The sequence below is a fragment of the Triticum dicoccoides genome, chromosome 3B (assembly GCF_002162155.2).
Source record: "Triticum dicoccoides isolate Atlit2015 ecotype Zavitan chromosome 3B, WEW_v2.0, whole genome shotgun sequence".
In the NCBI taxonomy this organism is placed as follows: Eukaryota; Viridiplantae; Streptophyta; class Magnoliopsida; order Poales; family Poaceae; genus Triticum; species Triticum dicoccoides.
In genome coordinates, this window is record NC_041385.1 from 802997275 (window position 1) to 803020891 (window position 23617).

General features: G+C 47.6%; 3 protein-coding genes and 1 long non-coding RNA gene across 7 annotated transcripts; 1 reads left to right on the forward strand and 3 right to left on the reverse strand.

The window, feature by feature from the left end:
• Positions 1-3332: 3332 nt before the first annotated feature.
• LOC119278595 lies at positions 3333-5540 on the reverse strand. 4 transcript variants are annotated; one of them, XR_005137885.1, is made up of 4 exons: positions 5394-5540; positions 5224-5315; positions 4161-4807; positions 3333-3646 (listed from the first exon to the last, which is right to left on the reverse strand). It is a non-coding gene; the product is annotated as an uncharacterized LOC119278595 (long non-coding RNA). The 4 variants fall into 4 exon arrangements; XR_005137886.1 differs by having other exon boundaries at positions 4161-4261; positions 4719-4807; positions 5224-5540; XR_005137884.1 differs by having other exon boundaries at positions 4161-4261; positions 4711-4807; positions 5224-5540.
• A 1139-nt stretch (positions 5541-6679) lies between these two features.
• LOC119278590 (receptor-like serine/threonine-protein kinase SD1-8) lies at positions 6680-10224 on the reverse strand. Its single transcript, XM_037559920.1, has 7 exons — positions 9061-10224; positions 8538-8642; positions 8272-8452; positions 7932-8142; positions 7608-7845; positions 7355-7505; positions 6680-7275 (listed from the first exon to the last, which is right to left on the reverse strand). Exons 1-4 carry the CDS (start codon positions 10133-10135, stop codon positions 8100-8102), a joined length of 1404 nt encoding a protein of 467 aa, XP_037415817.1. The 5' UTR covers positions 10136-10224; the 3' UTR covers positions 6680-7275; positions 7355-7505; positions 7608-7845; positions 7932-8099.
• A 127-nt stretch (positions 10225-10351) lies between these two features.
• LOC119278593 (CST complex subunit STN1-like) lies at positions 10352-12604 on the reverse strand. Its single transcript, XM_037559922.1, has 2 exons — positions 12316-12604; positions 10352-11593 (listed from the first exon to the last, which is right to left on the reverse strand). The coding sequence occupies exon 2, from the start codon at positions 11584-11586 to the stop codon at positions 11116-11118; it is 471 nt and encodes a 156-aa protein (XP_037415819.1). The 5' UTR covers positions 11587-11593; positions 12316-12604; the 3' UTR covers positions 10352-11115.
• A 3887-nt stretch (positions 12605-16491) lies between these two features.
• Positions 16492-17806, forward strand: LOC119278596 (glucan endo-1,3-beta-glucosidase GI-like). Its single transcript, XM_037559925.1, has one exon. It carries the CDS (start codon positions 16615-16617, stop codon positions 17545-17547), a length of 933 nt encoding a protein of 310 aa, XP_037415822.1. The 5' UTR covers positions 16492-16614; the 3' UTR covers positions 17548-17806.
• Positions 17807-23617: the final 5811 nt, after the last annotated feature.

A 23617-nucleotide genomic window follows, 5' to 3' on the forward strand; every position in this document is an offset into this window, starting at 1 on the left:
CCCGGCTACGCCCGCCGCCGCCGCGCTCTACCCCGGCCATGCCCGCCCCTGTCACACCTCCCCCGCCCCGGCCACGCCTCTTTCGCCCTTCTCCGCCGCCGCCCCGCTTTGATTCGGGCCGCCGGCAGCCTACTCCACCCCGCCCGTGGCCGACCTCGCCATGGCAGTGAAGGTCGAGCCGGCGAGAGTTTGGACTGGCAGCGACAAATTCTGGCGTGCGGCGACCTTTTCTAATGTGCGGCGATGGATTCCGGCGAGTTTCAGGTTGATTCTAGCCAGTTCTGCGGCGGCGCATCTGCTCTGACGAGGTTTGATCGTTTACGGGTTGAATGTATACTACCTTCCAACCTATACATATAAGGTTCTCGCGGATGGATTCTCCATGCCCCTTAAAATTTTAAGGGTCGATCGAACTTTACGGGATCAACTAGGGACCGTTTTTTCGACCGAAACTGTAAATTCCAGATTTTTTACGGGTTTGACCGCTTTTAAGGGGTCTGCTAGAGATGCTCTAAGATTGCTCAATCCCATCATTGTTGTCTCGGAATTAGGATTTGTTTACCCAGTCCCTGAGATTGTCGCCTACCAGGAATATATTGCAAGATTTGGTTTGATGCTTATGCCCAAAAGAGCACGCAACCAGGACAAGAGGGTGCTTGGATCCAAGGGACTTATTTTAGTCTGAGTAAAAATAGTCTCTTTAAGAGGCTAAAGTTCCAAGCACCCCTGACTAAAGAGGGGCTAAAACTAGTCTTGAGACTAAATTTTTTTAGTCAGGGGTACCCCTACTAAAATGTAGATTAGCCCTTTCTCTCCTCATTTAACTCCTCTCCTTTAACACAAGGGAGTTCTGGATTGGAGGGTTTGGAGGATAATAAATGCTCGTTAACTTGATTTTAGTCTCTTTAGTATTTGGATACAAGTATGGGTGAGGCTAGCAAATTTTAGTCCCACTACTTTTAGTCATGGGACTAAAACGTATCCAAGCACCCTCTAAATATTTGTGATGGAAAATATGAAATAATGACATGCTCCGCAGATCAGGCGATAGTGTGAGTGGCCCTATTACAGATCACGCGATAGTGTGAGCCGCACTATTAATGACATGAATAAAGGAAACTGAAACAAACTTCAATGCTAAGGGCATCTCCAGCCGCGCCCCCAACAGGCCCCCCCAGGCCACTTTTTCGGCGCCGGCGCCGAAAAAACGGCCCAGTCGCGCCCCCAGGACGCCGAAAATCGCCGGTTCGGACCTTTTTTCCGCCCGGCGGTCACAGGCCGAACCCGGCGCGCTGGGGAGCCGTTGGGGGCTCCGGCGCTAGGGAAAAGCACGTCTGGCCCACACCGACAGGGGAAAAGTCAAGGTTTTCTTCCCCCGACTCGCCTCGCACCCCCGCACCCTCGGCCACCACTAGCTATATACCGGCGACGGGCGCCGGCCTACTCCGCTAGATAGCCATTCCCCGCCGGAAAATAGCAGCGCTTCGCCGCGGCAGCCCCTCCCGCAGCAGCTGGGCGTTTCCGGCCGCCGTTTCCGACTGCGGAGGCGCGGTTTAACGGCGGGTACACGCCCACCGAGCGCAAGGTGTTCGGCGTTTTGACTGTGCCGGTGATGGACTCAGATGAGGAGGAAGAGCTCGCCACGCTGCTGGAGGAGGAAGCCGCGGCCGACGTCCAGGAAGAAGAGCATCTGATGGTGCTCGCCGCCCTCGCCCAGCTGCTGGCGAGCAATGAAAAGCCGCGTCGAGGTGGCTCGGCGCCGGGGCGGGTGAAAGCAAAGAACCGGCATCGTCTGCACGGCTACTGCATGCTCTACTCCGACTACTTCGCCGATGCTCCACTTCATGGCGGGAGAACATTTCGGCGCCGTTATCGGATGAGCCGAAAGCTCTTCCTCAGGATTGTGAATTCCATCCGGGAGTTCGACAACTACTTCAAGTGCAAGATGGATTGCACTGGCGCTCTTGGATTCACCTCCATCCAGAAGTGCACGACACCGATGAGGATGCTTGCATATGGAGCTCCCAGTGATTCACTCGACGACTATGGGCGCATGGCCGAGTCCACCAGCATAGAGTGTTTCTACAAGTTCTGTCGGGCGGTGGTGGCAGTGCTTGGGCCACAATACTTGAGAACACCCAATGCGGAAGACACTGCTCGGATCCTAGCCCAGAATGCAGCAAGAGGATTTCCTGGGATGCTTGGAAGCATCGACTGCATGCATTGGAAATGGAAGAACTGCCCATTTGGTTGGCAGGGGATGTACAAAGGCGCCAAAGGCGGTTGCAGTGTGGTGCTTGAGGCGGTAGCCACACAGGATCTCTGGATTTGGCACTCCTTCTTTGGTATGCCAGGAACTCACAATGCCATCAACGGGTTGAGAACGTATCCTGTGCAACGACGAGACTGGTGTAACGAGTGCTCCGAGAGATTCTGCGCCACTGGATGGAAAACTGATGGCACAGATTTATCACGCGAAGGGGTGCTGGTACGTTTTACATCTTAGGCCTTGCAGGATCATTGAAGTCTGAATAGTCCTCAACACACCTCTCGTCTCTTTCCTTTCTGTTCTACTCTCTCTGTAGTCGCGTTCTCGTCTGTGCCATGCCGTCAGCTGCGACCTAGGCCACTCTACATCATCCCTCCTGTGTCCTGTACCTGGTCCAGCACCGTTCAATCCCCAGCGCCTCTCCTCTCCCCTGAAACGGCCGCGCCGCCGGAGAGCGCGTAAATATAGCGCCACCGTGCTGTAACTCCGGGGACGACAATCGCACCGCCAAAAAGGAACCGGCTATCTTCTGCACCTCAAGGATCTAGTGTATGCCCAAACCACTTCTTTTGTCTGTACCCTTTGCAACTCCACTAAAGTAGTATGGTTGCCATCTTTCATTCCATAGTAGATGAACATCATTTACATAAGTCACAGGCTCAAAACCGAGAATGTTTATGACCTGCTTGGATCCCCTCAAAGGAAGCACCTCAAGTTGGGACTGATCGACTCATTTTTCAGGTGAATAGAAAGAGTGGACAGGAGTTACGTAAATCTGCAGTTGTTGTTTTCTCTTTCTTTTGCAAGGGACGCTTTAACTATTATTGTGAATCGAGGAATCTGCAGTATGGTTGTTCTGTGGAAAAGAATGACATTTCCCAGATTTGATTATTTATATGACAGAATTAAGAGACGCTTTTGTATGAGAGTATTTACAATTCATATGCAGTGTCATACTCTCTGGAGAAGTTGCACCAAGGCTTCAAGATGTAATGAAGTAGTTTCATTGAGGATACAATTGTCACGTAGAAGTTTACTAAAATTAGGATATGATAGTAAAAGCTCCAGAAAATTTGACATGGCCACTGTCGTATACACATTTGGAAACAGTGTGTACATATATGTAGAATAAAACCACAATTGCTCAAACAGTGTAATTTCTCGCATGCGAGCACAGGCGCAAGCATCAGACTTAGTTCAGAAACAGTTGGAAAATAAATAGTGATAACCACAGGTTGGCCAAAGTACAAGCAGAATCATCAGCCAAAATAAATGTCGTCCAACAGTCACGCTTGAAAGATCGAGCATTAGCGCAGATGGGAAATCACAACATGGTTCCTTCTGGATGACACAGGGCCTCAAACTCGTTTGCACATCCTGTTAAGAATCATCTACTCCAATCAATATCTACAATTACAGTTCACACGGTACTACAAGTACATGTACCAGGAATTAGCAAGATGACTCCAGGACATGTACGCTAGATCAATATTGTTGATTCTAAAAGCGTTGTTAGAACATGGATTGCAACAAGAAAAAAAAAGGCATGAATAAGATGAACTAGTAATGCTATGAGAAAATTCAATTGGATATCAAAGTGCAGTTTCATTAAGATCAACAAAGTGAACCAGAAGAAAACACAGCAGATATAATCTATCTCCAGGCACGTCCGCTAACTCCCTGTTAACCATTCTTTCACATGCAAGTCATAACATTCATGCACAAAACTTACTTTAAAGCTTCAAGGACATATAGATACTCTTTACAAATCAAGGATGGGAACAACAAGCACATCTCTTTTCCTGATTACTAGTCTAATAAAAGCTGCAATTGGGGGAAATTGACAAAAGGAAAGAAACATAGTGCATGGATAATCGAATAGTAGTCATACCCCCAGAAGGATGAAGCCAAGTGTTGAGATGATTAGATGATTCTGCATCATAACATAGTATTCAAGCCTGAATTTCAGAGAATTTCATAAGGAGCATAGTCCTGCATGCAAAAGTAAAAAAGATCATCAATAGAATTTCAGAGACAAAAAGTACCAACTACCAAGGGAGTACTCGTAAGGAATAATACATTAATACTTAATGGGATTGGATTTGTAAATGTTGGATTTAAGCTGGGAAATGATGGCATAGGCTAGAATTAACCAAAGCTAAAAACAAGTTGCAGTTGATTCGTGCAGGCATAAACAGAAGGGAAAATGATGTAAAGTATAGAGGTGCGGCAAATAAAACAAATGACACAGCTCGATCACATAAAAAATAGTTCTAGTAAGTCTAGTATGTATGAACTATGAAGCAGATCTTAAAACTCATTAAACAATTTTTCTTCTGGGGAATTAACTGCAGTAGAACAAAGCAAAGCTTGCAGCAGTGAAAGATATGTTCAGCAAATTTGATTTGGCTATTCTGCTGATGTTTCACTTGTAGAAGTACCATATTACCAGAGCATAGCTCTGGAAGATTCGGTCTTATTTTCCTGTTGGCAGGGTCTGCTATTTCTTTTATCTAATGATGAAGCAATCGCCCCATTCTGCAAGAAACACACCAATGTCATGGTTAGTGCAGAGTTGTGGGCGCGGACGAAAGAAAGGAATGAGTGTGCACATAATTTTCGCACACAAGAACCAGAGGCAAATGTGATCGAAAAATTTCACGAGCACGCCAATGAATATTCACATAAAAACGTGTGGTAATAGGAACAATAAGATCCAACTAGTTTTGAGGAACTGATGGCCCTAAACTGACAACAAATTTGAGCAACCAGCAAGCAGTAGCACACCTATCTGTGTTCCGCCTGCTACCACTGAGCTCGAGCCGACGACTGTGATTTCTTCATATAAAAGTACTAACTATCATGTGGAAACGTTTATAAAAATGAATTGGGGAAAAGTACGATTAGATTGGAAGAACGGTTATACTCATGGATAAGGGAAGAAGAGAACATACCCTTCATAGTTGAATCGCGGAAGACCGTCAACTCCTGTACCTCTATAGAATCGACGCCCCGGACGACGACATCGGACATAGACGAGCCATCGCTGCCAAATAAATCAACGCGCACAGTCGATTCAGAGGAACACAGGGCGAGATTAAGCTTCTATGCCGTAGATCCTTACCCAGGTACATGAGAGGGAGGAGAGAGAGAGAGAGAGAGAGATATGACACCGGGCACATTTTTCCAACCCTAGCTCCCACCTGCTCCCATGGATTACGGCGGCACGGGAGAGAAGAGAAGGCAGAGGAAGGGAAACGATGAGAGAGAGGACGAGTACAGAATTCTGAGCCACTTTAAGGTTAAATCTGCAAAAGTACCAGCAGCTCCCCTTGCAGATGCATACTGTCCCTTGGTTCCGCATCCAGTGGCGCAGAATCTCTCGGAGCACTCGTTACACCAGTCTCGTCGTTGCACAGGATACGTTCTCGTGCTGCAGTGCTCTCCTGTTTTTGCCAAGCTCGTTGAGGGCCATTCTCCTCCGGTGAACTTCGAGATCAATGGGCACCAATACAACAAGGGGTACTATCTAGCTGACGGCATCTATCCAAGATGGTCGACATTTGTGAAGACGATCTCAAACCCTGTGGCAGGAGGCAAGAACGCCTGGTTTGCGAAGGTTCAGGAGGCTTGCAGGAAGGATGTTGAGCGGGCATTTGGTGTGCTCCAATCTCGATTCGTTGTTGTTCGGTACCCCGCTCAGACCTGGTCGAAAGATCAAATGTGGGAGATCATGACTTGCTGTGTCATCTTGCACAACATGATCATCGAGAGCGAGCAAGAAGACCCAGTGTTTGACACTGAACCATACTACAGGCAGGGTCCTCTAGCCGAAGTTGATCGCCAGCTACCGGCAACTTGGACTGCCTATCTCAGTATGCGTCAGGAGATCCGAGACCCACAGGTGCATCATCAACTGCAGAAAGATCTGATTGAGCACCTATGGAGGCTCAAGGGGGACGTCGCGTGATGAAATACGAGTTTTTATTTGTTGAACTATATAATTTGTATTGAACTATTTGTTGTTGTAGTATTTTGTTGAAGTATTTGATTTTTCTGTGATGAAATATGTGTGTGTTGATAATTGAACGCCGAAACCACGCCGAATATGGGCCTATTCTCGCCCATATTGGCCGTTTATTCGCCGAAAATGGGCTGCAAAGTGGGCCAATTTCGGCGCCTGGGGGCGGGCTGGGGGCGACGACTGGGCGCAAAACCGCCCCCAGCGCCGAGTGTGTCGCCGGCTCGCCCCCAAGCGGCGCTTTTAGACGCCCCCTGGGGGGCCAACGGCTGGAGATGCCCTAACAACTTGATATCATGGATAGCATCAAGAATAACGCCAGGAAGAGTAATAGGTTAAAGCATATCAGGTGGCCACAACATCAGCACTCAGCAACACATCAATCTTTCTTCTGTATCTCTAATAAGTGAAAATCTTTGTTACTTCTGTCTTTTGACCATAAAATAAATTTCTGTACTTGTCATGACGTACAGCATGGTTTATTAAAAAAAAGTAGAAACTGTTATACTCCAGAATCCATACTAGAGTGGAAAATACAGATACAACAAAATTTTCTGTAAGGCATGCCATGCCACATCAAAAGAGAACTACAGTGCGTGTGATTCCGGTGGCAGCTGAATCCTTTAGCAGATTGCTGGGACAACTGAGAAACAGTGCACGGGCAAAACTCAAAAACTTCGAGAGCCTACTGCCCCTCTATTACTGTAAGAGTCTCCGTATCCACAGAGTTCTGACCGTATTCTGCTCTCTTTGCTACCTTATTCCTCTGAGAAAAATATAGTGGCTTATCAGGCGTTGCAAGTGGTGTGCTTCTACTCTCCAAGGTTGATACAACAGTTGACATGAGTGGTCTGGCATCCGGGTCATCTTGAACACACAAGAGCCCAACATGGATGCAACACAAAACTTCTTCATTCGAGCAGCTCTCTGAAACAGATGGATCCACCAGATCTTTTGCTAGCCCTTCCCTCCATAGACTCCATGTCTGAGCAAATAAAATCAAAATTTCAAGTCGTGTGGTCAAGGCATTATGGAGACTGAAAAATGATAAATCATAATCTTACATATATTATAAGGTTGGGGAACTCCTTGATGTTCTGCGTTGAGCTTATCCTTAGACCACTTACAGTTTCCATGAGCAATACCCCGAAGCTATAGACATCAGACTTAACAGAAAAGAGGCCTTCCATTGCATATTCCGTTGACATATAACCGCTGGATAAATCATATCATCAGCAAGACTTGCATGTTTCGAGTTGAGTTTAACTATGTATGACTTTAATGAATAACTACACGCAAGATAGTAATCCTACTTACTATGTTCCGACAACTCGGTTAGTGTTTGCTTGTTGCTCATCTCCGCCAAAGATTCTTGCCATTCCAAAATCAAATATCTTGGGATTCATGTCTCCATCTAGCAAAATGTTGCTTGTTTTGAGTTCCCTATGGATTATCATCAGTCTTGAATCTTGATGGAGATAGAGTAGCCCTCTAGCCACTCCTTTTATTATATTGAATCGTGTCGGCCAATGAAGCATTGGCTTCTTTTCAGAATCTGCAATAATAGTATGGGATTGGGATTATGATTTCAGATGTGGCATCAAATGATTTTTGACTGATTAATTTGTGGTCAGAACATACTGAAAAGGAAGGTGTCCAGGCTTTTGTTTGGTAGATACTCATAAATAAGTAGCTTTTCATCACCCTGCACACAATAACAGAGAAGCCTTACAAGGTTTTTGTGTTGCAGTTTAGCAATCACAACTACTTCATTCCTGAATTCTATTACCCCCTGCCTAGCACCTCTACTCAGCCTGTTAACGGCAACTTCTTTGTTGCCACGTAAGAGCCCCTGCATTATAGCAACGGGGAGAAAATTAAGGTTACAAAATAGTATGGTTCAGTTTTGAATCACAGCAAAAAGTGGCAAAATTTTCATATGTCGATGCAATTAGGGGCACACTGTAGAGTCTATATTTACCTTGTAAACTTGCCAAAGCCACCTTCTCCGAGTAAATTGTACATAGAGAAGTTGTTTGTTGCATCGACTATTTCCTCAAAGCTAATAAATGGAAGTTCATGAGTTTCCTCTCCAAGTCCATCACTAACGCGCAAATCCCCCATCATCGGTCTCTTCAGTCTTTCTTTTTTGTCATGTTTGCCTAAGAGAAATATCATCTTTGTCATCCTAAAAAGGCCACAATATGTGTCCTCCAAATTGCTTCAAGAATTAAATCAATGGACTACCTTTAAACTTGTGGAACCATACAAGGCATGCCAATAGAAGTATCAGCAACACACTTGCTGACATTGCTGGTATAACTTTTATTACGATGCTCTTTCGCCCTTTGCCTAAAAAGGAACGATGCTACGAAGTTTAATTTATTGCAAAACTTTACTTTAATAGTGTTATCTAAGTATCACGAGTAACCAAGTTAATTGCATCAGGAATGTTTTACATGTGCACTTGGGCTCACTACCTGTACCGCCACTTTGGCATATTAAATGCATTGACATATATACATGGTACAAACACGAACCAAATGACAACATCAAGCATAGCTTTTCGGTTTAGCATGTTAGGATTCTGAGAATTAATGCCCTCTAGTGATTTTGCTGCCTGTAGTGGTGGAGCCAAAGTGTCAGCAACTCACAATTTATTAGCAAGTTAAAGCAGCAAGTTGTCATTCTCTGCTTTTTATGTTACATGCAAATTCTTAAACTGAAACATTCATGGACATAAACAAGAGCAATAGAAAGAGGAATGTACTTGACAAGGCAGTAAGCCGGAGATACAGGTTCTCATTGCCGACGGCGCCACCCTTCTCCACGTCAATCAGCTCCCTGGTCCACAGCAGGCACCTTGTTGCATCCCCATCAATGTTGCTGGTGCTTAGATTAGCATAAGCATACGCTACACATGAGCAATTTTTGCTGCACTCCACTGCACAGTCATCATAGCTTTTATTCCACAGGCGTATGAATTTGTCTGGCACCTTCATTGCTGGCAAGGTCAAGAAATGGTCCTCTCCACCACATTGCAGTTCCTCCTTTCGCCGGCAACCATGAAAAAAACTGCCTCTAACCCACTCTGTTTTGTTACTAGGGACAAACTCATCAAGGCACTTGCATGTGGGAGTTGCCTCTGTGTTGTCGCAGTAGCCGTATGCACCACAATATCCATCGAGATTGCACTCGTAAGCTGACAACTGTTGAAGGGCGGTCCAATCTGTCAAGCTGGTATTCCATCTCAACAGCATCGTCTTTCCGGAGTAGTCAACCTTGTAAAATATCCTGGAGGAGCCATCTGATAGTCCAAATGTTGAATAGGTCTCATCGTCCGTGCCCTTGTTAATTGTCAAATACATGAGCGAACTAACGGTCTGCAGTTCCATGTTGGAGTATACATAGTTGTTCCACACTGGAGCATGCCAGTATGGCACTGACCCATCCCAGACGAAGTACTGTAGGGGAGTGGCAAGGTCTTTCCCAGCAGAGAACCTGCCTTTTGACGGATCATCAGGGCCCTTCCAAGAGATGATCCGCCATGGTGGGTGTGTCTTGTGGGTGTCCCGCATAGGCATACCAGCAAGGACGACGTCGCTTGGGTTTTCGAAGCTCTGCCATAACATGGCACCGTCTGATGATAGGACTACAAGATTGCCACTGTTGAGAAGTTTGGCTGAAGAGTTGCTGCCAGTAATTGTGTTTGCCATCCAAAGTATGTGGCGGCCATTGGTTTGAGACAACACAAGGCTCGAGCTGTTGGTCATAGAAAGCACCGTGGATGAAGCATCGGTGATCGGACTATCGCGGTTGGCAACCCAGACATGTCGTTGAACCATATGCCAACATACATATTTTTAGTTGACTCTGAGGGGGTAAAGAAGCCTAAGGCGAACGAACCTTGGTCCGAGGTGAGAGTTTTGCCAGGAGTGAGTCTCATGCCAGTGACAAGCACACTAACAGATGCGCACAGAAGCGCTGAACTGAAGGGCCAAGGAATCAGGAGCATGATGACGACCAAGTGGAGAGAAGGCGGATGCATGCTTACCCCCTTCTTTGAGTTACAAGTGATGAGGATTCAGGAGCAGAGAAGGGGATAGGATTGGGTGGAGAAGAGAGAGGAAAATTTAGAGTGAACTACGAAAACTAACCCTGCAGTTGAAATAGGTGAACTGCTATTACATTTCCTTCTTTGTCAATAGTTGACATAGACGGTGAAGTGTGAACGGAGGGCAGTATTTCAAATTCTCAATACCATGTGGTTCGACTGGTGGAATGGATTCTAATACATCACTATCTATCAGCCTATCAACTTAATGCCAGGAAGGTGACTAGGTGATGGTAAGACAAAGAAAGCAGAGAGTACACCATACTTTCTCTGTCCCATTCAGAGTAGCTGCAGTACCATTCAGAATCAGGGACCCACTCATTACTTCCATGGACTACGAGTTGAAGGACTAGTCAAGACTAGTCTATACTAGTCTATGAGTCGCAACTCCAGGGCCGACTACACTTCAGTGTCGACTAGTCTATGAATCGCAACTTTAGTGTTGACTTGTCACGATTAGTCACGACTAGTCTATGAGTCTCAACATTGGAATAACTAGTCGACTCGTCAACCTTGATTACTTCACCCAAGTGCAGTGCACTATCACTAGGGGCCTCTGCATTATACCTTATAAAGCAGTTGCAACTGACCCTACTGCATAAATGAAGTAAATCAAATGCAGTTAACCAAAAAAGGCATTTGATTAACGATGTTTGGTTCAACAGTAACCACAGAAAGAAACACAGAACATAAGATCCTCCAAGGCAAACCTCAAGCAGAAGGTAGTGGCAAATCATAACATTCCTTGGCCATGTGAACGCACTGTAACCAATGTAGAACCTCCACATTAGGGTCCTCCTCTAGAACCACGTCTCGAGCAGCAATTTGAATTGCACCACGGTACATGACAATCCTCCCACGAACCCTCAACAGGGTGCCCAGGCGTACGACCTCCGACATTTTCGATACCATCTCTCCAGTTGGATCAGAATCGGATGAACTGTTTGCATTCAGGTACTGGTGGTTCAGCCACAGGACACATGGTACACAGCCAGTGCCATCATCAATCAGGAAGCGCAGAAACTTCTCCCTGCGGTCACGTGAAACAACGACCCCAACAACCTCGGCACGGGCAACTGTACGGCCACAGCGAACAAAGGAAGGCGGCGATGTATGTCGTGGGGTTAGCGTGAGGAGGTCGGCAGCCAGAAGCTTGACGTGCACACGATGAAGGGAGTCCATGCTGCGTCTGCATACAACCCATCAGGCAATTAAGCTCAGAGTGGAGATGTAATTAGAGATTCACAGTTTTATCATACATGACGAAAGTTTAAGCAAAAAAACTACATATATAATTGGTGGAGGCAGGATTCAAGCAAGCCCAGGCTAAAAGTCTAGCGCATATAACTAACGAGAAAAGTATCCCATATCACGGCATAAACAACTATAGCTCAATTGCACAGCTATGGTAGAATTAGAAATCAACACTTAACAATCCAACAAAATAGATAACATGAGCAAAATTACAAATAATAGTACAAGAGAATATTATTCGGACTGAATTGAACACGATGTTTCAGATTCTGTAGTTAATTGGTTGGTTTCAGATTCCGCAGCAAACCATGGTGGTGGTCCTGTCTCCAGAGCCACCGCATCGTGAGAAGCTGATCAGAGCGGGGAGCAAACCACCACGCATTTTTTTCAAGGAAACCACACACTGATGAAATCTAACACACGGGATGAACGGTTGACTTGAATTCATCGAGGTTCAGAACAGGGATACATATTGCTCTGCTTGTAGGCTTGTAGCAGTAACAGAACCAGAATTGTACTGAATCCTCCTGCATCGTGGGCAGCTACAGGCTAATCTAACTGAAGATGACAAGCGGATGGAACAGTACAACTCTAAGTCGATGTTTGCAATAACAACAAAATGTTTGCAATACAGGAATTCAAGTGATTAGAATTCACCTTGCCCTTGCTCTGGAAGTCGGGTGAAGCAGCTGACGCCTGCCCGTGGAAGTGGAGAGGCCTGGACAGCCTGAGCCCCGAGGACGGCCGGGCGAGGCGATTCACGAGCTCCGAGCGGCCGACGCGGTCTTGAGGTCAGGGAGTTGGGGAGTGATCACTGGACGGTGCGGGATTGCGGCGGACAGTGTCTAGTGGCGGCGCCGGCACGCCGGCGCGCTGGCGAGGTTACGGTCCGGCCGGCCGCGCGCCGCACCGTTCGCGGTAGGGTTCAGAAAGGAGCTGTGCTGGGCCTACTGGGCTGGCTTCCGATACGGATGCATCAGCCGAGTGTGTGCATGGGCCAGATGAATGCTTCAACGGACCAGCTGGGCCAGAAGGGAAAGCAGCTTCAGGTTTAGCCCAGGGATCCGTGGGGGCGCAGAGCCCAACCCTAAAAAACAATTTGGTGCCCAAACTGGTAGGGGGAACTTTCAAAAAAAAAAAAAATACTGGTTGGGAAAAAATCGAAAAAATAGCAGAGCAATTTCAAAAGTTCTTATTTTTTACACTATAAACATGTATGTGCTCTGACTATCATGCACATTTTTATGGACAAATGTTTTTTGTATTGCCATGCGCAAAAGAAAAAGTCAATGCTCTAGAAATGCTATTTTTAAAGCATGCTATGAATATCGTTTGTTGATGAGAATGTGCACACTGTTAGACACATGTTACCTGTCAAAAACATTGAGTTTTACGGGTCTCCCCCCCCCCTCCCCCCCAAAAAAAAATCAGCAGGGGTGGGCCCCTCACTTTATTTCGAGCCAATCGAAACCAGCCAGATAAGCCAGTCCGTTGAACGCGTAATAATCAGTCTGTGCGTGTAGCATTGCTCCTTTGTGGGCGGCCTACCAAGTGACTCTTTTTTAAAAGATTGGCCTACACCTAGTGACTTTACTAGTTGCAACAATATTGCGTGCACGACCCAAAGGTTGCAACCAGATTTATTTTCTACTGCTTGGATTTGGACTCCCTACGAGCGTGATGCAATTCATATCCAATGGGCATGATCAGAGGAGGCGTATTTTTCTCGCTCTCACCGGTTGACACCCAGAGGGTGATGCAAGATTAACAGCCGTAATTTTGTAGACGACCTCCAAATCTCTCTGTCATTGTTGCCCTTAATCTAAGAAGCCTCTCGCGTGCACGACCCAAATGCTGCAACCATCAGATTTACTTTGCACTGATTGGACGCCGTACGATCGTGATGTAAGTCATATCCAACGGGCAGAGAGGAGGTTTATTTTCCCGCTCCAGCTGGCTCATTTGAGATCGATCGTTGTTGACACCTAGCGCTGGCCTAGCATATCATCACAATGCACTCCAAATTCGTTAGCGACACATGTTAATAAGCAATAAAAAGTTAAACGTGATTGAAGGAATGAGGGTGACCGGCTGGGCCAGCGCTGCGTGCACGCGCACACATGCATTTGCGAAATGATCATCGACACGACACACGACTAGGTACAAGAAAAAGACACGTACTGCCAATCATGTGAGCAGGCGATCGGGTCTTGTAAGATTCAGCTACCTCATCACTGTCAACTTAAATTCAATCTCATCCGCCATTCCAACACTGTCAACGGAGTACTGTGCGTGCATGAGCATGAGCTTACTATACTCACATAGGCGGCCAGACTTAGTCCACGAAAGATTTTTCAAGAACTAAATAATGGCCATTGATGTATGTACGTACCCAACTAGTTGTTGACGAGAAGTCCAACAAGTTTCCAATTTTGTGTATAAAATATATAAATGAAAATCTGGCACGACAGCAGCCTCTATCATCTACTCATCGTTATGGATCATGGAACGCTAAGAGCATCTCCAGCCGCGCCCTCAGAACGGCCTCTCCATGCGTTTTATTTACGCCGGCGTCGAAAAAACGGTCCAGTCGCGTCTTAGGATGCTGAATTTCGCCGGCTTGGTCCGTTTTTGCGCCCGGCGCTCGCAGGCCGAACCCGGCGTACTGGGGGCGCTCGGGGGCTCCGGCGCAAGGGAAAAGCGTTCCTGGAGCCACATTTGCAGGCGAAAAGTCAAGCGCCCCCGCCCAGATTCGCGTCCTACCCCCCGCGCTCGGCCGCCACCTTGCACCATCCTGCCGATCCCGGCGCCGTCCACCGCCCACCGCAGCTAGGGAGACCATCTCCCGCCGGGAAAGAGAAGGGGTTTCGCCGAGGCAGCCTCTTCGCCGCCGTCCGGGCACCTTTTCCGGCGTTTCGGCCGCAAGGCCTGTAACACCGGCGGGATTGCGCCCACCTCGCCCACAAGGTGTTCGGTAAATTGCCCGGCCCGGCGATGGACTCCGAAGATGAGGAGGCGCTCGCGGCGTTGCTGGATGAGGAAGCCGAAGCCGACGTCCAGGAGCAGGAGCATCTCATGGTGCTCGCCGCCCTCGCTGGCCTGCTAGCGAGCAGTGAAAAGCCGTGCCGAGGTGGCTCAGCGCTTGGGCGGGTGAAAGCAAAGAACCGGCATCGTCTGGAAGGCTACTGCATGCTCTACTCGGACTACTTTGCCGACGCTCCATTGGTCGGTGAGAAAACATTTCGGCGCCGTTATCGGATGAGCCGAAAGCTTTTCCTCCGGATTGTGAATTCCATCTGGGAGTTCGACAGCTACTTCAAGTGCAAGAAGGATTGCACCAGCGCACTTGGATTCACCTCGATCCAGAAGTGCACAACAGCTATGAGGATGCTTGCATACGGAGCTCCCGGTGATTCACTCGACGACTATGGGCGAATGGCCGAGTCCGCCACCATTGAGTGCTTCTACAAGTTCTGCAGGGAAGTGGTGGCAGTGTTTGGACCGCAGTAATTGCGAACACCCAATGCGGAAGACACGGCTCGGATCCTAGCACAAAATGAAGCTAGAGGATTTCCTGGGATGCTTGGAAGCATCGACTGCATGCCTTGGAAATGGAAGAATTGTCCATTTGCTTGGCAGGGGTTGTACAAAGGCGCCAAAGACGATTGCAGTGTGGTGCTTGAGGCAGTGGCCACACAGGACCTCTGGATTTGGCACTCTTTCTTTGGGATGCCAGGAACTCACAATGGCATCAACATCCTGCAGTGCTCCCCAGTCTTTGCGAAGCTTGTTGAAGGTCATTCTCCTCCGGTGAATTTCGAGGTCAGTGGACGGCAGTACAACAAGGGATACTATCTAGCTGATGGCATCTATACGAGATGGTCGACATTTGTGAAGACCATCTCAAACCATGTGCCAGGAGGCAAGAACGCCTAGTTTGCGAAGGTTCAGGAGGCTTGCAGAAAAGATGTCGAGCGGGCATTTGGTATGCTCCAATCTCGATTTGCTGTTGTCCGATTTCCTGCTCAAACCTGGTCGAAAGATCAAATGTGGGAGATCATGACTTGCTGTGTCATCTTGAACAACATGATCATTGAGAGCGAGCAGGAAGAGCCAGTGTTTGACACTGAACCATATTACAAGCAGGGTCCTCTTGCCCAAGTTGATCACCAGCTACCGGCCAACTGGACTGACTACCTCAATATGCATCAGGAGATCCGAGACCCACAGGTGCATCAAGAACTGCAACACGATCTGGTGGAGCACCTATGGAGGCTCAAGGGCGAGGCCGGGAATGACGTGTGATGAAACTTGAGTTTTTATTTGTTAAACTATATAATTTGTATTGAACTATTTTGTTGTACTATTTGACAGCGTGAACTATTTGTCGAACTATTTGATTTATGTGATGAAACACGCCGAAACACCCCAAACTATGTGACGAACCAATTGATTTCCATTTGTATGCGAGAATTCACGCCGAAACACGGCGAATGCCGAATATGGGTCGATTCATGCAGGTATCGGGCCGTTTTTGAACATAATTGGGTCAAACACTGGGCCGAAATCGACGCCTGGGGGCGACGGCTGGGTGCCGTTCCGCCCCTAGCACCGAGATTATCGCCGGCGCACCCCCAGGCCGCTCTTTTTCGGTGCCCTGGGGGGCCGAACGGCTGGAGATGCTCTAAGGCTAGGATGACCAGGCTGAGGTGACACCTAATTAACTAGGAAGATGGGGAGCCCCTATCAATCTATCATGGACGACGAGTTGAGATGGTGGAATAAGAAACCATCTAATAATGCAAACATATCACATGCACGCATCCCTCATCTCTTCCATGTACTATAAGTAATCCTAGCTAATGGCGTTTCTTCGCAGCAGCAGGGAGAGCAAAGCATCAGCCAGAAATTTGAGCGAGCAGAGACCCAGCTGAAACCTTGATCCCGTAGCTAGCCATGACGATCGGCGTCTGTTACGGCGTGGTGGCCAACAACCTCCCGCCGGCGAACGAGGTGGTACAGCTCTACAGGTCCAAGGGCCTCACCGGCATGCGCATCTACTTCGCCGACGCCAAGGCCCTCTCCGCGCTCCGCGGCTCCGGCATCGCCCTCATCCTCGACGTCGGCGGCACCGACGTGCTGGCCAGCCTCGCCGCCAACGCCTCCAACGCGGCGAACTGGGTCCGGGACAACGTGCGGCCCTACTACCCGGCTGTCAACATCAAATACATCGCCGCCGGGAACGAGGTCCTGGGCGGCGACACGCAGAACATCGTCCCGGCCATGCGGAACCTCAACGCGGCCCTCAACGGCGCCGGCTTCGGCGCCATTAAGGTGTCCACCTCGATCCGGTTCGATGCGGTGACCGACACCTTCCCGCCGTCCAACGGCGTGTTCGCGCAGGCCTACATGACGGACGTGGCCCGACTCCTGGCGAGCACCGGCGCGCCGCTGCTGGCCAACGTCTATCCCTACTTCGCCTACAAGGACAACCCGAGGGATATCCAGCTGAACTACTCGACGTTCCGGCCGGGCACCACCGTGCGCGACCCCAACAACGGGCTGACCTACACGTGCCTGTTCGACGCCATGGTGGACGCCCTGGTCGCGGCGCTGGAGAGAGCCGGCGCGCCGGGCGTGCAGGTGGTGGTGTCGGAGAGCGGGTGGCCGTCGGCCAGCGGGTTCGCGGCGACGGCGGACAACGCGAGGGCGTACAACCAGGGGCTGATCGACCACGTCGGCGGGGGCACGCCCAAGAGGCCCGACTTGCTAGAGACGTACATCTTCGCCATGTTCAACGAGAACTTCAAGACCGGGGAGCTCACCGAGAAGCACTTCGGGCTGTTCAACCCGGACAAGTCGCCGGCGTACCCCATCGAGTTCCATTAGTCTGGCTGCGTCGTCCATACATGCGCCCGCACGTACACACATGCACTGTCAACCTAAATAAGCTGCGTATAGTGCAGGAGTGAAGTGTCACGTGAACACCATATATGTACACGTCGACATATTGCCAGCCTAAATAAGCTGCATGTATTGCAGCAGTGAAGTGTAACGAGAATGCATGCAAGAGTAGTGCAAGAGTAGTGCAACCATTCCAGGTGGTCTTATATATGAATAAAGAGAAGGAAATTGAGGCAGTTATGAACTTTTTGTGATCCATGCATGCTTTGTGTGCAGCGATTCCGTGAGTCCACGAAAACGCCGTCTCCCACCGAAGGAACATCACTGAAAAGCGCGGAATAGATCCAAGGAGATGTGGTTGAAAACATAGTTGAAATCTGTTATATGTACTATAAAAGCAAAGGCAAAAAAGAACTGCAATTGTGTGTTACTATTTCACGAATTAAATTGTTTTCATCCGTCCTTCAATTATCGATTTTGTAATTGTAAATGGACTTTTTTTTTTGTTATCTCAAGCAGCGGAACCCCTACGGATGGACACTGGTGAATTGTTGCCGACCAAGGCCTTCCTGGATAGATGCTATCATCTGTATGGAGTTATCTTTGTCGAAAAATCTGTATGGAGTTATGCCTCGCACCCAGGAGAACCAGGGCCAACCATTTGTTTCAAAGCACTGTTATTGATCCCTTACGAGCAAATTATTAGCACAAAATATTTATGCTGACCTCATCGGTGCATCAAAACTTTCTGGACCATTGCGCCGACGTATCGCTCGAGGAGAGAGTACTCCTTGGAATAGAGATGGAGAAGAATCAAGGGAACCATTTTATATTGTAAATGCAGTTGTAATTAGTTTAATTTGTAATCAGTTTATTGTCAGGGACGGAGAAGAAACAAGTGGATCGAGGGATTAACCCATGCATGTCGTGTGTTCCGCCTGGGTCTGGGCCTGTAGCAAGGGATTAACCCATGCAATTGTTCTCGGTTTTTTGTGGGGATGGAGAAGACTCAAGGGATCAAGGGATAGTCCAAACTCCAAACATGTCTTCCAAGGGATCGAGGTCAGGGCGACCCCCCAGCGGTGGCAGGGCATGAGGCCGTGGAGGAGTGGCTGGCGTCGGTGCGAAGGCGGCGGCGGAGTGCCAGGAGTACCCGACGTCGGCTAGGGCCCGGGGCAGAGAGGAGTCGCCGGCATCAAAGGGGTGACGTCAAGGTCGGACAAAGAGATCGGAGAGAAGAGGGCGGCGGCGTGAGGACGAGGCGAGGGCCACCGTCGGGAGGATTGCCTCTGATCCAGGCTTACGTGAACGTAGGCTTAATGGGACAACCCAAGTAAGCCATTGTGACCTGACGTGAAAGGTGGGCGAAAGATAGGTGTGGTGAGATATGGGGGGATGTGAGGCGAGAATACCAAGTGAGACTTTAGGAGTAGAGATTCATAGTCACCAATAGATTCCACCTCCAGCGAACACACCATTCATTGTTGGACACTAGTGCAGAACCGGGCTATAGTACCGGTTCGTAAGGACCTTTAGTGTCGGTTCTGTAACCGGCACTAAAGGGTGGGGACTAAAGGTCCCCCCCTTTAGTCCCGGTTCAGCACGAACCGCCACTAAAGGGTCACCACGTGACACGAGCCCGCACCGGGGGTTGGGAGACATTTTGTACCGGTTGGTAACACCATCAGGTACTAAAGGTTTAGGGGGTTTAGGGTTTATGATTTCTTTTTTTCCTTTAATTTTGTGTTTTCAATTGATTTTTTTTCATTTGCTGGTATTTTATGATACTACATATTGTACACGTTATGTATATACAATTTCTCCTACATGGAGGCATTACTGCGGTTGTAGCGGGTAATGGAATTCTCCTTTGGGATCTATGACCTGGTCGAGCAAAAATCCTGCTATTTTCTTCTTGAATTGCTCATACGCGATCCACTGGTAGGAGCTTCTCCCGCACGTCCTTGAACTTTAAAGAAGAAGATCAAATATGCATGTATTAGTTGTGTGTATATATTAGATATCGATAATGATGTAAAAGTTGTGAATAGTGCTCTGGCAATGTACCCGTTGCTGTCTATCATCTCTGCTCCTTTCGGACGGCATCATGCGAATGTTCTTGCAAACGTGGTATGCACATAAATCATTCCCCGAGAACTGCTTCATGCACTTTACGAGAATAGAATTCAATCAGATAATAATTAATCAAGCATGATAACTAATGGTATATTGAAACTAGAATTAAAGAGATGGTAGCTAGCTACTACTATTTAATTAATTATACCTTGGGTCGATACCAATACAGTTTTTCTTTCCATTCGTCTGGAGCCTCTTTCTTGAACTTTTTCCAAGCCCTGCCCGCTGGCAAAGAAAATGAATAAAGGAGTTATTAATTAGTTGATATCAGGAAATGGCGAACTAAAGAGGCCGACATATAGTTCGATAATGATTGAAATTACCTGTCGACTACACGATTTCGTACTGCTCGAGTGGTTTAAGTAGCGAGTCTAGAACTTCAACTTCAGCATCTTCAACTTCAATGATTAACAAGATCCAGTGGAAACTGCATGCGCACATGTTTGCATGTATAAAAATTAAGCGTGCATGTGCATAACACTCATCAACTACCCTAAACACTATACACTTATTAATTAACATCTAACTAGTAAGAAAAAACGGAATTTGTAGTACAAGACAATGTGATTCACCCGAAGTGGTAAGAAAGTAGTATATCTCGACTGGTATTTAGGCACTTCTAGAACTCTAGGAAGCTATTCTCTGTATCTTCTCGATAGAATGGCTCTGACCATGTCTCTTGATTAACTGTATTTGGGTCAATGAACCCAATGCCATAGCGTCCAGCTTTTTTCATTTCATAGATCTTCATTTTGCATAATACCACAGAAAAGAATATAGTGAGGATAATTACAAGTAATGATCAACGAGCACTACAACTAGCTTGAGACTTAAATTACAGAAAGAAATCGCTTACAGACAATAGCAACTGACGATAAATTTATCGGTTGCGTCTTGATTGAATAACTGAAATAGTTCTGTAAACTCAACATACATAGCATTCTCATGGTGGTATTGATCTGCCTTGACTTTCACCATGAGGGACTCTCGATTGGTAGTCTTGGTAATTTTCATGTACCATTCATGCAATTCATACATTCTCGTTGAGAGCTTCTTGACCTCCTCAAGCTTGACCAAAGGTTCGTCGCGGGCATATATGCATTTTACTTCCTCCTCTGTAACCAATGGCATGGGCTTGAGCTCTAGGAGTTGTTCCACAATGACACCGGCCTCTTCAGCTATCCTTCTATGAGCATCGGTTATTATTGGTAGATCGGCGCCGGTACTCACATGTGTTGATGGTACAATGCGCGGGGGGATCGATTGCACCGCCTATTCTCCCAGCTGGGGAACAGTTTTCCCACTTTTCTTGGCAGCTGCTTGGCTGGAGCTCGAGCTCGACTCCTTCTTTTGTTGTGCTTCATATGCCTTCCTGATTTGGCGCTCATAGTCTGAGTCAACAGGATTGGGAGCTGGTGGTTTAGCCATACAAATAAAGTGCTCAATGGCATGCTCAGGCACTTTCTCCTTTGGCGGCGGTGGCGGTTTCGGTCCAAAATGGGCGTCCAATTGTCTCTTGCATTTGATGGCATTTTCCTCTCCGCTCATGTCGTAAGGCCTCTTCGGAAGAGGCGCGAGGCTTGGACCAAAGTGGTATCTCTTGCCTCCTGTACTTGTACCGCTAGCCGCCATAGCTGCGGTGGCTCTCTTCCGTTGAGGCGGCAGAGACGGCTTACGCGGTGCCTGACTTGGAGGAGGAGGCATGGGCTAATGCGGTGCCGGACGACTTGGAGGAGGAGGAGTGGGCTCACACGGTGTCGGACTTGGAGGAGGAGGAGTGGCCTAACGCGTTGGCGGACTTGGAGGAGCAGGAGTCTGCAGAGGCGGTCGCTGACTTGGAGGAGCTGGAGTCGACTGCTGACGCGGTGGCGGACTTGGAGGACGAGCCGGCTGACGTGGTGTGGGTGGCCTTAAAAAGACGATGCAATCCTTTCTCCATAGAACGATACGATGTAATGCCTCTCCCAGTATGCGCTCGTCGTCACCTCCAGGAATGTCAAGCTGCAGCCCCCTATATTCTGCCACCACTTCATCAACCGCGACACGAGTATAGCCAGCTGGAATCAGATTGCAATGGAAGGTTGCTTCAGGGGGGTTTGTATAAGCAAAGGCGTCCGCCACCTTGATGGATATGTTCTTCACTTTGAAGTGTAGCTCACAATTAGTATTCTAAATGATGTCATCCACATGGTATGTATCCAGCAGTGCCTCATGGCCCGGTGCGAAACCCACACTGCTTCTCGGCATGGATGGGATGATGCTATCCAATGTTGGATCCGCTACCTCCTACCGCTTCAGAGATCCCCTTCCCTGGCTGATTTCGTCGATCTGCTGCTGCTGCCGCTGGAATAGGAGTGCCAACTCCGCGTGTGATAGTTCTAGGCCTTTAAGGCATTCTGTTTCCTGCTTCCTCTACTCCTCCTCCAACTTCATCTTCTTCTCCTCCTCCATCTTCCTTCTGGCACGACTTCTGTAGTTGGCATTCCAATCTGAAAACCCTCATACCACGGAACAACGCCTATGCCTCGTGTTCTTCCCGGGTGTTCAGGATTTCCCAGAGTGCATGTAAGATCGTCATTCTCTCTGTTGGGCGCGAACACCCCCGTTCAAGCCTCTTCTATTGCAACAAGTATTTTTTCCTCGACTCCTTTAAGACTTGCCTTCTTCAAAACCTGGCCTGTCTTTGGGTCCAACGCTCCCATGCGCATAGAACCAAGTCCTGCACCTGGAGGGCCAGCTTAATGTAATTGGACTAACCCCTGCGGCCTGCATCCCTTCCTCAGCCTTATCCCACTTAGGTCGGTCCATCGCGTAGCCACCTGGCCCCAGCCTATGGAACTGCTCCTTTTTCGCGGCATAGATCGTGTTTATTCTCGACCGTTCCTTAGCTAATTCCGATTCCTTGAATTTCACGAAAGCTAGCCAGTGATCTCTTTGCTTCTCTAGTGTTCCCGTGAAATCTGGAGTCTTAATTCCTTCTTTGACGTACGTGGCCCATATAGTTTTCTTATGGTTGTTGAATGCAACCGCCATCTTCCTAAGAGCAGCGTTCTTGACTTTCTCCACATCTTCAGCTGTGAAATGATCTGGTAGCATGAAATGTGACATGAGAGCTCCCCAAAGCAGTTTTTTTGGCTCTATCGTTAATGAAAGTAAGATTTGGACGTGGCTTTGGTAGCCTTTTCCATTATTGAATGGAGATCGGGAGTTGGTCCTTCACAAGAACTCCGCACTGACGAATGAACTTTCCCGCATTCTTCTTAGGCGCAACTGGTTCGCCATTATCTTTGATGGCATCGATGTTGTACTTTATGCCTTCCTTCAACTTTTTGGCCGGGCCTCGCACTGTCCTGCTCCGTGCAGATGATTTGCTCAATCCGGAGGGCTGAAAGAAGAAAGATCGATTTGTTAATATATATATATATATATATATATATATATATATATATATATATATATATATATATATATATATATACAAAATCATTTAAAAACACGTGATGATCACCAGATGCCTGCTTCTATAAACACACCTCGCCGGTATTTGCTATTTGAAGATCATCATCATTGTTCTGGACTTCACCAATTCGGTCGTCTTGATCGAATATAATATAATCCCCCCCGGCATTGTTCAGATATTGGGAGCCGTCATCTTCTTCATTCTGATCATCTGGCCGGCTATGAGCGCGAACATAGCCTCTTCTCCTTCGTCTCTGCCGGTATTGTCCGCCATAGTTTTTATTTAACTAATCCAGAAGAAATATGAAAAATTTAGTACATATCAAATAATAGTAGATAATTGATATGCATCTCGAATAATAGTAGATAATATATATGCATCTCGAAAGATAAAACTGAATCATAGTAGATAATTAATATGCATCATCGAATATAATCTTGAGTACATCATCGTCTCGAA

Bases quoted from the DNA above. Each gene is read 5' to 3' on its own strand.
- LOC119278593 (XM_037559922.1), bottom strand. From the start codon at position 11,586: ATGGACTCCCTTCATCGTGTGCACGTCAAGCTTCTGGCTGCCGACCTC.
- LOC119278590 (XM_037559920.1), bottom strand. From the start codon at position 10,135: ATGGTTCAACGACATGTCTGGGTTGCCAACCGCGATAGTCCGATCACC. The intron at 8,453-8,537 runs GTAGTCCATTGA...TATTTCTCTTAG, and splicing joins ATGGTTCCACAAGTTTAAAG to GCAAACATGACAAAAAAGAA. The intron at 8,143-8,271 runs GTAAATATAGAC...GCTATAATGCAG, and splicing joins GGCTTTGGCAAGTTTACAAG to GGGCTCTTACGTGGCAACAA.
- LOC119278596 (XM_037559925.1), top strand. From the start codon at position 16,615: ATGACGATCGGCGTCTGTTACGGCGTGGTGGCCAACAACCTCCCGCCG.